This window comes from Saccostrea cucullata, unplaced genomic scaffold (genome assembly GCF_032062105.1).
Source record: "Saccostrea cucullata isolate Sc308-1 unplaced genomic scaffold, CSIRO_AGI_Scuc_v1 ctg64, whole genome shotgun sequence".
NCBI lineage: Eukaryota > Metazoa > Mollusca > Bivalvia > Ostreida > Ostreidae > Saccostrea > Saccostrea cuccullata.
In genome coordinates this window covers 685335-698339 of record NW_026937285.1, presented here as the reverse complement: position 1 = coordinate 698339, position 13005 = coordinate 685335, and the positions used below count along the sequence as shown (strand labels likewise).

The 13005-nt window shown below is 30.0% G+C and overlaps 1 protein-coding gene and 1 pseudogene across 1 annotated transcript; both read left to right on the top strand.

The window, feature by feature from the left end:
* Positions 1 to 444: 444 nt before the first annotated feature.
* On the top strand, positions 445 to 5259 carry LOC134247751 (plancitoxin-1-like; annotated as a pseudogene).
* Positions 5260 to 8563: 3304 nt separating this feature from the next.
* On the top strand, positions 8564 to 12788 carry LOC134247748 (plancitoxin-1-like). Its single transcript, XM_062730128.1, has 8 exons — positions 8564 to 8714; positions 8850 to 9021; positions 9217 to 9334; positions 9684 to 9848; positions 10192 to 10359; positions 11962 to 12059; positions 12145 to 12267; positions 12431 to 12788. The coding sequence occupies exons 1-8, from the start codon at positions 8611 to 8613 to the stop codon at positions 12527 to 12529; spliced, it is 1047 nt and encodes a 348-aa protein (XP_062586112.1). The 5' UTR covers positions 8564 to 8610; the 3' UTR covers positions 12530 to 12788.
* The last annotated feature ends 217 nt before the right edge of the window (positions 12789 to 13005 follow it).

Sequence of the window (13005 nt, the reverse complement as noted above, 5' to 3'; positions counted from 1 at the left end):
TACAACATGGGATAAAAAAAAAATCCCATAATTTGAGGTTGGATATTAATTTTATCCAACTCGGTGTATTTTTTTATTCCCCCATTGATCTGATAATCTAAAATAAATACTTTCACATTTTTTTTCTTCTTGTCAAATGGTCTTTGACAAGGAAAAATTACTGTTACTATACTCATTATCCGTAAACAATACATCTTAAATATGAAATGAACTAGTACAATATGTCCCAAGATAATTACCTTTTTCATTATATAAAAAAATTAATATATATATTTTTTTAATTATTTAGATCTTTTTGAAGTTCTTATGGCAATACTGAAGTACTTCTGATGAGGAATTCCCTTAAAAAAAATTTTAAAAAACTCTTCGAATAAATTCGCATCCGTGATCATATAATTAACGTTAATTGATTCCGTGTAATTGTAATAAAAAGCTGATTTTTTCTGACGAAAGAAGTAATACAATCATGAAACAAGTATGTTTTAATATACGTCTTCAGAGACTTTACAGTAAGATTCAGTATGGGGACATCAGTGTTAATCTTTTTTGTCACTCTGTCGTCAGTGATCATAACATGCTTCTGTTTAAATTGTTTGTCGCCCACTGGAAAACCTGTAGACTGGTAAGTAATATACAATTTCCGTTATATTTACTATATTAGTAAGTAACATACGATTTCATATATATAACTTGCTATATTACTTGACTAAATCTGTGTCAAAGGAAAAGGGAGGGTGATAGCCTAAGTTGGAAGATTACTATTAATTGAAATAAAATATATCAAAATATGATAGTTTGCATGCAATAAAGATCGTTGAAAACTAGCTTTGGTTTGATTTGACGTGTATATATATAAACCAGATGGAAGCTGATGAATTGTATCATTTTACCATTTTTTCTTTCAGATATATCTTGTGTCTGAAAATCGCAGATAGGAAAGCTTATAATAAATATGTTTATCGAAGTAAAGAATATCTCAAATATGATAAAATTTCATCTATATTGAGAAAATACGAATGGAGTCTGTAATTGTAGTAGATGAGCTCAAATTGCTTTACAATCTATAAAGCAAATTTGCTAAAATATTAATAGAAATTTAAAAAAAAAAATGAAATTCAAAGATTTTGTTACTTATCACTTAAAAGCAATACTTCGTTTTAAGAGTCACTCAAAAAACCAAACTCAATTTTGATAACCTCTATGTAATAACACTGTGCCTTAAAAGATGCTTATATCTGCTAATCTGATAAACGTTCTCTTTTATTAAAGGTTTATAATATACAAAGTTCCTGATGCTACGAAACCAATGCCAGTGAAAAAACCAAATACAGAGTTTTATTATATGGACTCTTTTAACCCAACATTTTCCTTTATGAAAGTAGACATACAGCGGAAAGAAGAAAATCCATTATTCAAAACTCTGGAACAAATATACGACGGAGTAAGTGCATATCATATTGACTTCTCTCTTTCTCTCTCTCTCCAATCTATTTTATTATACAATGAATACGGAAAATACATTTAAGAGGACAATACGTTTCCTATATACTCCATCAAGGAAAGAAAGACGAAATAAAATGCTCTACATTTATTGAGTAATTGCCCTATGCGCTACATCATTGAATTGCTCTTTTTATTCAGTTAGATAATGTCTAGCGAGTCAAAAACGTATATGTTCATCAAGATTTAGATTATGGGGAGGTTTTGGACATTTTCCCTTTCTAATTTTTCCGTTCATTATTTAAAAAAATTTAAGCTTAGACCGTTCTTTTTTAATTCATTGTTTCCATTAAAATCTTACAAAGCATGTTTTAATTCAAGTCAAATAACATAAAGCTATTTCAAGTAGACAACTATTTTTGTATTTTGATTTTAATTTATATCCGATCTCATGAAGATTAAATTGATTTAAAAGAAGATGGGCGAACAAGGCGGGCAGAATGCCTATAGTGTCAGAAATTAAGAAATCATATTAGATATGTGAATTGATTATTTAAATTACACATAATTATTGAAATTTTTGAAATTATGAGGAAAAAAAACTTTTCAGAGAATGAAAAAAATCTCGTAAAAAATGTCTTTCATAAAATTATTAGATGGTATTCGTGGGATTCGAACCCTAGCTATAAAAACCCGACGTATCAATAGCATACTGCTTTGAGACTAATGCGTTAACCACTATACTACACCGCTCATGTTGATTTAAGGTATTTAAATCATGTTTGTGATATGACCCGCGACTTAATGGACTTGAAATATTTCTCGGAAAGATGCTAAGGCTGTGTCATAAAAGTGTACTTTTAAGGTATAGTGGGTCTTCTCTCCATGTTTTTGAAAGCCAAAAAATGTGTATTTTATTGCACACTTTTAGGATCATCTTTCAAAAAAATGGAGAGAAGACCCACCCATATTGAAAAATTTTGTTTAAGTATGAGAAAATGATCGTTTTTGTTCTTTTTAGTGTGTGTAAGCTTTTTCACAGGCAAATATTTTCAGTCCTTGTAAGATTTTTGTAAATTGTAGAGATTTTACATAAAGTATACTTTAATATTAGATGAGATATGACATAAAATTTGGATATAATTGAGATTAATTTTTTCCCTTCATATCAGTCGCGCTATAGGCATTCTGCTCGCCTTATACGCCAATCTTCTTTCTTCAAATATGATTTTAGAGAGCACAGGTTTACGCCATGTACAACGACCAGATCCCACCCGGTAAAAAATGTAACAAAACAACGCTAGTAAACAACACAATTCCTCATGGGAAGAGTGGCCATATGAAAGGTCTTTCATTTTGATCAATGTCAAATATATACTGTATATATATTTTTCTTATTTTTTTAAAATTATATTATGAAAACTTCGCAACCTTTGCAATCTTAAAGCAATTTAAGCTTTTTGAACACTTTCAACTAAAACACCTTTTTTTTATTTAATGTTTTTTTAAATACAAGCAGTACATAAAACATTCTTTCTGCCCGGACAGAAGGATTTGTCAATTTTAATTTTAAGATGAAAATCTAGGATGGTCTATCTTTTCAAATCTGCATAAAGATATACTTGTTGATAAAAACTTTAGGTGCTTATGCCTTTGATGAGAAAGAAGGATTTTGGATGATTTCCAGTATACCAGCGTTCCCAGCTCCCAGGAAACAGGGCTACAGATACTGTGAATCACAGCTTAAATATGGACAGAGCGTACTGTGTGTTACCCTAGAAAAGAAGTCTCTCACAGGAATGAGTAATATTTTCATCTTTTTTGTCCCCGGCATACTTTTCTAACTTCACGAGACAGTGATTCCTTATATTTTTATTTCATTGTAATTTTTAAAATGTTGTTTAATAAATTTCAATTACAAGAGGCCTCCCATGTCAATTTCAATAGTACCAGTACCCATTCATTGACGTCAAACGCAAAGACAACGGCACCAGAGGCATGTTCAACAGTGCGAACGTTTGTGAGCGCTCGCCAAAATTCCTTATACCTCAAATAGAAATTGTCGCGAGCGCTTGCTCTGCTCAACAAGCCTAGAAAAATTACATACTTATTAGGCCACTTTAACTTTAGAAGAAATTTACGAAATATACCCCCCCAAAAATGAGCATCCTAAGCTCCTGATGTACAGCTTGGAGAAATTAACATTTCGGTAGAATGATCAAGAAATTAATTAAAACTTTTACAAAAACTAATTTTCAAATTGTTATCTGCAGAGAAAACTAATAGAAATGGATACATAGGCCCTTCGTATATAGGCCCTATGTATATATATGAAGTAAACACAAATAAAGTTTTCGTATTGAAACAAAAATTAACATTTTATATCAACTTCAGGAAAAATATTTGCTCTAACAAAACCCACATTTTACGATGGCAACGACACTTTGGCGAAGAAAGAAGAAACATACCACAGAAGCATATCAGAAACTTCCATAGTTGTTCCTTTTAATTCAACGGGGAACCAAATGTTTAAGTCATTTGCGAAATCAGCTGAATTTGGAAAAGGTCTGATTACATCTATGAATTTGTGTACATGCGATGGGAATTGAGCTAAAAAATGAACAAAAACTTATTATAATCTTCAATCTTCGGTGGAATCTTCAATGTTCATAGGGGACTAATTTTCGTGAATTTTAAGTTACCTTTATCTACGAATTCACATCCCCACGAACCTTTTTTTTTTGGTCAACATATTCATTAAGTATTTGAACAACAACAAGAAAACAGTAACCTGAGTAAATTTTGGTAGTATCAGCAATGTGTTTTCATTCGCGTTTTGCATTCAATTTCATTCTTGCTCAATGCAGTTGCATTTGTATACACATGTATTTAAGTTTTCTTAATATATTACACAGTAATTTTATTTATCTGGTATCGAGGATAACTTCATGTAAAAATAATTTTTTAATCAATATTTCTAAATTAAGGAGCGGTAGATAAAATAAAATTCAACTGACATTTAAATAACTCTGAAAAGATTATGTTTTATAAATGATGACTGCAATGTAAAATGCATGCATTTATTACAGATCTGTATGATTCACTTGTTGCTGTGAAACTGAAAGACAATCTCTATGTGGAGACGCATCAAGGAAGCCTTTCATTAAACTGTTCTACGCATTACAAGGCAAGATCATTTACTAGTATTTTTGACAGATTTGCATATGTTCAAGATTTTTATTACCCAGATTTCTTTTTCAGGTTTATAATGTAAAGAAGGTGCAATTTGATAATGGATCGTACTGGTTTCCTTCAACAATGGATCATGCAAAGTGGGCAGTAGCAGAGAAGAAACCATGGACTTGTATTGGTGATATCAACAGACGAGTAAGTGGAAGAATCTAAAGCTGTTGGTCTCATCAGAAGGACCATATTTTGAGTAACTTTCTATTGAGGCATTGAAAATCAAATTTTCAAATTTTGAATATGCAAATTTTTACAAGAATTCAGTACTGAAGTATTTTAAACTATGTCTAAAGTTTATCATAAACAATTGTAGAAAACCCAGTTTGAAAGAGGTGGTGGAACAATGTGTCTGTACCATAAGGAAGTAGCAAGCCAGTTTATAAAACTCTTAAAAGAGTCAGAAAAATGTGTATGAAGATACAATTTTCTGTAATCAGATATGAAGATATCTAAAAAATTTTGTAATCGGATATGAAGATATCCAAAATTTTCTGTAATATCACATTTGAAATCAACCAGTATCATAAACAACCTCACTTCTTCCTAGGCTTACAAGTCAAATATGGAAGAGTAGAAAAGAGCAGAAAAGCGGAAATCATGGCAAATTCAGTAATTTTGCTTCATAATATTTTATTTTTGAAAATAATTTGAATCTCTTGTCTGTTTTTTTTAACATCAATGCTTCATACCAATGATTTTTTTTTATTAGGCAAGAATTGAATATGTGTGGGTTTTTTAAAATAAAGAGTAGCAAGGAGAAAAAGACGAATTTGTATTTATTTACAGAAAATGGACAAGATTAAGAATGTTTTCGATCCATATTTTCAACTGCTACTTTCAAAGATAATTCTTTAGTATTAAAAATAATGATAATATATTTTTCTGCAATGTGACAAGTATGTATGCATTTTATCTTAATTTGTAAAAGAAAAGAAAATTTTCACATATATAAGAAGTTGAAAGAAAAAAATAGATCGAACCAACTAATTGACAATTGAATCTGGATTATTTCTTGCAGACCAATTTAGCGGTTTTCATTTTATAAATAACAAGTGACACACATCCAAATGCAGAAAATTTCAGTTACTTAACATCAACTCTACAAATTTTCGCTGCCTTGTAGGATATACATTTTCGTTCCATAGATACAATGGCGTGTATCTCTCAGGAAAGTAATATGACGTACTAACCTTATTTCTATTTTGATTATTTTTAACTCTTACAGAAACATAATTAAATTTCATACATTTTGTATTTTGTAATTTAGAGTTGTCTAGTGTTACATGTAAAACTTCTATTAGGCGAAGTGTGAAATTTATTTGAATAATATTTTCGTGTAGAAAATCATTTCTGAAAACGAGTTAGAGTCTCAAATGTAAGATACTGTGGAATCATTAATTCGTAGGGGCCAATGCTCGTGGGTAAGCAATTTTTTTTTTTTTATTCTTGGAGTTGGAATTTCGTTGGTAAACAAAGAATCGATGAACAAATATGTTAAAAAAACAGGGTTTTTCGTTGGTATGATAATTCGTTCATAAGAGTGACCCACGAAATCCACGAACATTGGTACCAAAAGAACATCAAAGAATTCACAGTTGTTTATATCTTAATTTCTTTAATAACTAGTAACTTTAGCATGTAGTTCATGTCTAATATACTCTAAATGATAATTTACTTATTACTTAATGTTTTTTAATAACTTAAGTTACATTTTTTCAATACTCGTATTTGTATAATATGCAGTATTTGTTTGTGGTTACCAAATTGCATGTTTTAAAAAATCTTGTACATGTACATGTAGTAGCATCTGTCGCCTTATCAGGCAGAATTCTCTAGTTCTCGGGAATAGGTTGATGAATATTAATTTATAACGCAATAATATTTTAGCATGTAAATGAACAAAATCTGCATTTGCATTTAAATAATTGACCAAAACCGAAAACAGCAGCAGGTATGGTATTTAAATTAGTATAAAAAGGTAATAACAAAAGGGAGATAGAAATAAGCATGTATATAAGTAAGTAAAAGACTTCCTTTAAAATGAGGAAATTTGACTTGTAATTTTTTAAAAGAAATTTTATTATATCAACATTCATCTAAAAGCAAATAAAGAATTGTTTGACATATATTATCATTTATACATGTATATCTAATACCAGTTGATATTTTCTCGATTCGACATTCATTCACATACGATGTTACTGTCTGACAAATCCATGGACGTTCTTACTTATAATGGTGGTTCAGTTGGCAAATGTTTCTTTTTTATTATCAAACTTCTGTGTTGGGTTAAACGAAAAGAAACTTAAGTAATATGTGGGATCCTTCTTTCCTTCTTTTGCTCTTTGTTTGATAAAAAATAAAACTTCCCTTTCCCATTGTTTTAATCACAGGACTTAATTATATCTGGACCAAAAACAAACATCATGATTGCTGAATCATATAACAGGAAACAGAATTATTTGTTTTAAGAGTGCAGAGTCTTTCCCTCCGATATTCATGTCAATATACTGCCGGCATTTTACTCATTTATTATTTATTAAGCATATTCTGAATAATATTTAATCTTCACTGGACCCTAGAAAAGGCATGTCCTTAAAAAAAACATCACGATTGCTGGGTCATGTAACAGGAAACATATTTATTTGCTTTAAGAGTGCACATAGTCTTTTTTTCGATAATTATGTCAATATACTGCCAATATTTTACTCTTAATTTATTAATTTAGCGCATTCTGAAATAATATTCAACCTTCAGTTGGATAATGGAACTTTTATAGATGGATGTGGCGCACTGCATGCTAATATTGTCAACCTTTTACTTGTACATAGTATATAAATTTTGTATACAATTATGATTTTTATGATCCTGAATACTATTGTAGCTTAATTGTATCATATTTTGATAAAAATAAAGGACTAACTCAAGGTATTTCTTAGATACCATCCGTCTTTGTCTTATAGGTGTTTCATTTTTTTTATAGGTGTAAAGTTAATTTTGCCTTTTGATATGACAATTATTTAAAATTGCAATAGCCTTTATTCCAACCGTAGAAGAATTTTACAAATCATTGCTCGAAAATTGTTTAAACTTTCAGTGCGTTACATGTATAAATGTCATTTGCAAATTTGAAGAGAAGAATAATAAAAGGAAATAAATAGTAAACCTTTGCTAATTTTTTCTGAAATAAGTTTTGAGAACTTGTGTCCAATCCCATTACATACATTATACATTATGTACAATACAATAAAATATGTTCAATTCAAATTTTCTGCTCAAAATCCAAAAAGTCAATACAAAATAACCAAATATTGTCATTTCGAGGAGTTTCATCTCTCAAAACATAAAAAAGTTTTATAAAAATAAACCGAAATGAATTAGGTTATAAGCGTTGCAAGCTCATTTTTTTCAATGGAGGAAAGTCATAAGTTCTATTGCAAAGCAAGACTTCCTTACAAGTACAAATGTACACCTTATCTATCGTACGGTCCTCTACAAAAATTGAATTTTTCAATTAAAATTTGTACATGACAATGGAGTACTAGTACTAAGGAGAGGAGATGGAAGTGCAAACATTGTCAAATTGTAAAATTTCATATGCATTTACTAAAGATTTTTCAACCACGAAATCAAATCCCCACAAACTTTTAATTTTTCCTCAAACATCGAAAATTTTACCCTAAGAAAGTATGTGATTTTACAGTTTGAAAAAATATGGTTACGATGAAGTACTGGTACTTATGAGAAGAGATAGAAGTTCAAATATTGTCATATGATGGTGATCAATTTTCGCAAACAGGATATAAAAAATTAACTATTTACTTCCCCATTCCCATATATTCTATCATTTTAGGGAAATAGGTTAAACAATCGGGATCACACAGGTTTAGTTTTGGTTCGAATGCATCTACAGCACAAATCAGAATGGTAACACCTGTGCCATCACTGACGGTCATTCTATTTACAATTCTCATACAACCTTCTTTCTGTTTAAACTGTGTTTCACCTTCAGGAAAACCAGTTGACTGGTAAGTTTTTATTTAGTTTTGCAAGGTTGCTTCAAATTTGTATTGTACTTTGCCAAAGTGCTTAAAATTTGCTTTTAAAGATATAAATGTATTTTAAACTAAACATATCATATACAGAGTGACTCTTTCAAAAAGGTATATAATGTACAAAATTCCTCGTCCAACAAAAAGAACGCCAGCAAACACTACCGGGGAAGAGTTTTATTATCTGGACTCTGTAAATCCAGTTTTTGTATTTAAAGGTGTCAGTATACAGAAAGAGAAGGAAAACCCACTGTTCAAAACACTTCAACAAATTTATGATGGGGTATGTACTCTCTCTCTCTCTCTCTCTCTCTCTCTCTCTCTCTCTCTCTCTCTCTCTCTAAAACTCAGTAAATATATAGAAAGATCCATTTATTTTATCAACACTTTATTTCTGTATGATAGTTTAGAAATATAGATATAAAGACTGACCATTCTTAACATTTAATATTTATTTTGCAACGCCAATTATTTCCAGAAGTCATCGGTGTATGCCATGTACAATGACGAACCTCCAAATCGCTACACTACATGGTTTACAGCAGAGAGTAACAGAACAGCTTATTGGGAGACAAATGGTGGCGCCCACATGAAAGGTCTTTTACAGTATATCATGTATCATTTTATATCATATGATAATTATGCATAAAATTGTCTTATTAATTTTAACAAAGCCTTTTTATGAAGCCGATGCGTTAAAGTATCATCTGCGAACTGCGAAGTAGATATATCTAAAGATTAAAATAGAGGTTTACATTTTTATATTATTTTTTACAGGACAAAAAAAGAAAAAAGAAAAAAAGGTCCTTATAGTAGAACTTTTGTTTTTAAATTATTTAGCTTAATGAATGTTTCCCGATTTAATTTTAACTTCCCGGGTCTACGAAAATTATGACTAGCAAGTGTTATATAGTTTATTAACGATATAAAACACAAATATTTCAGGTGCCTACGCTTTTGATGAGAACGAAGGCTTTTGGTTGATTCTAAGCATACCAAAGTTCCCCGCTCCACGAAAGCAAGGATACAGTTATGGTCATTCACAGATCAGAGAGGGACAGAGCATACTATGTGTTACTCTAGACAAGCAGTATCTTAAGGCAGAAATGGGTAATGCTATGCTGATTAATTACCTCTTATTCTACAATTATACACAAGTTTATTGTTTTAAAACAAATTAGTTGTTTAATTTTGGAAGTTAAGTAAAATGCCTTTTCAACCAAACTGAATCTTAAAATTTCCTCTTGTTCTAGAATTACACACTTAATTTATATTTTCTAAAACAAATATTTCAAATAACAAAGCCTACTATTTATGATGATAACAATATGTTAAGTAAAATGCCTTTTCAACCAAATCAAATGATTCTGGGTTTTCATAAATATCATAACTTTAGCTTAAAAGCATCTTACAAGTGGCTTTCTGATTAATTTAAGATGAATTTATATTTTAGAAAAAATATTTCATATAACAAAGCCAACTATTTATGATGATAATACGGCAATGAAAACTGGGCAAAAATATAGCAGCCCTTCTTCTACAACTTTCACTGTGGTGGATTTAAAATCCAAAGGAGGACAGGAATTTCGCTTCTTTGCCAAATCAGACAAGTTTGGAATGGGTAAGTTTACGTTGTTAGACTGCTCTGTTAGGTTCATTTCTGTATTTGAACGTTAAATTGATGATGTTGCTGGTATAATATATTTACAGAAATGAAGGATTACTTTATACTTATATATCTTAAAGAAATTCAGTCACGTTCACCTGATTGCATTGAATGTTTTAAATGTGGTGTCCTTAAATTTTATAACATTTAAACTTACCACATTAAGATGTATCAGAAATTTTAAGCTAAAACCCACTTCCAACTCCAAAGCCCATCCCACTTTTCTGTATATTTTCTGAACTTCGATTGATAATAAACTTTCTTTACATACAATTTGAGGGCAGCAATTACTCTTTCAATGAAAAAATCTGGGACCTGGACCAATTATACCTTTATCACATAATTCTCTTAGATGCAAAATGCTTTTAATGACATAAAGATTGCTTTATGTCAGGTGCTTATTTTTCAAACAAAAAGAAAATGTTTCTGAAAAAGATGTCTCACTTGCTCAGAGAGATACTACCTTCCAAGATAAATTTTTTATATCTTCTGAAAATTGATACAAAATTCAAAGTTGTCTTTTTCTACAGAGATAATATTAACCAAGATGATTAAAAAAGGATATCTCCTTTTGCAAAAATCTCTTTTCAAAGTAAATGTTTCAAGAAAAAGGGGATTTTTTCTTTTTAAAATCAAAGGAGATATCTTTTGTCTCAAACAGAATATTTCTTTACAAGTAACTTAATTGTTTAAATGATTGTATTAAAATAGAGATTTGTTCCATTGGAAAAGAAACATCTCTTAGTGAAAAAAAGATTACGAAAAGAAAACCTCTTAGATCTTATAAAATTTCTCACTCTTTTTGATAAATATTTCTTTTGAGAAAAGATATATCTATTAGTCTGATAGATATGATGATTTATCATTAAATAGTCAAACTGCTTACCAGAATTGGAAGGGGACAATTGTCAATATTCAATACCCGTCCATGACACTTGGTTCTAGAGTGGCTCATTCTTGTTTTTCATGGACTCCTGGCATGAGGAGGATACAATTTCTATCAGATGGAAATCTCTAGCATTCAAAACTTCATTGTTCTAGGGCATTGTCTGGAAAAAAAATATGCAGATAAATTGACATGGATTACTAGTAAATGCTTTAGAAAATATTTTCAAGGCAAATAAATGATTTAGAAAATATTTTAAGGCATATTAATGTTAAGAAAATATTTTCAAGACATAATCTCCACATTCAAAAGTCTCCAATTTGACTTATGGTTAATATGAACTTTGAAACAAGGAAATCAACCCATATCTTAATTTCAGTATCTCAAACACTGATATCTCAAATACCATAAGAACATGTATGTTAGTAGGAAGCCAATAAGGAAGCCTAACAATTTTTTCTTTGTTTCTATCAGTTTAAACTCAATATCTTAATTAACTCATATACCAATATCTTGATGTGTTTTCTCTATCCCACTAATTTCAAAATAACAAGATTTGATTATATTTTCAAAAATTACCGACATGAATTTCTAACTCAAAATATTTTACTTTGACAATTGATTCATATCATTATCTATTATACTAAAATAAATATTTCAATTTAATACAGACTTGTATGATGCATTTGTTGCCAAGGATCTCAAAGACAATATGTATGTGGAGACTTGGCATCCAAGCCTGAAATCCAATTGTTCAACACAGTACAAGGCAAGAATGCTCTATTTTGTGCCCCATTGACCTGTACAAAGAAATGATAAATCATATTCTATCTTCCTAATTACAATTACTTCAGGTTTATAATGTGGAAAAGGTAAAGTTTGCTAATCATTACAAGTTCATGTCCACAACAGATCACTCGAAGTGGGCGGTAACAGAAAACAGAGAATGGACCTGTATTGGTGATATCAATAGAGCTGTGAGTACTAACATTCAAAGTTACAAATGAAAAAAAACTATTTATTCTACTATTTACTCCTGATATCTTGAATCTCTGGATATCTTAAAAGTTTTTTTTCTTGGTCCCAGAGAGTTTGACAAAATGAGTTTTGACTTTATTCATATTTTAAACAATATTGTAGACATCACAGTTCAAAAGAGGAGGTGGAACAATGTGCTTTTATCATGGCAAAGTTTCCCAGCAGTTTAGACAACTCATAGGAGAATATCATAAATGTTAAGGAAAGACAGACCTGTCCTCTGTTTCCTGCATAGGGTCTTCTGGATGTGAATTTTTCAGTCAGAAAAGGACAGTACCAGCAGTTCTAAGCTTGATATATAATTTGACATTGAATTATGTGTTTCTAAGGAAAACTGTCATCTGTAATTTCACAGCAGAAATATTTTCAATATTATTCCAAGATTAAAAATCTGGGTCACTTTAAAAAATTCAGCCATATAATAATTCATATATACACAGCGATGGTTATCAATTTCTTATTTCAAATAAAGCAAGAAGAAGTTTTGTTTTGAATAAAGAAAAAAGTATTAGTGGCAGACATTTGAAGTCCAAATATGTTAAATTAACATGTATTAATGACTCAGAGATAGAATTATAAAAATTTAAAAATTTATAACCCTTAGTAGTTTCAAAGAACAAAATTGTCCATCTGCTATGAAATATAGCCATAATCACAGTCATATACAGGTGTATATA

What these genes read in the sequence shown, in the direction of transcription:
- LOC134247748 (XM_062730128.1), top strand. Translation starts at nt 8,611, where the DNA reads ATGGTAACACCTGTGCCATCACTGACGGTCATTCTATTTACAATTCTC. An exon ending in TTCAACAAATTTATGATGGG is followed by an intron (nt 9,022 to 9,216) that starts GTATGTACTCTC and finishes AATTATTTCCAG; the next exon opens with AAGTCATCGGTGTATGCCAT. An exon ending in TGGTGGCGCCCACATGAAAG is followed by an intron (nt 9,335 to 9,683) that starts GTCTTTTACAGT and finishes CAAATATTTCAG; the next exon opens with GTGCCTACGCTTTTGATGAG.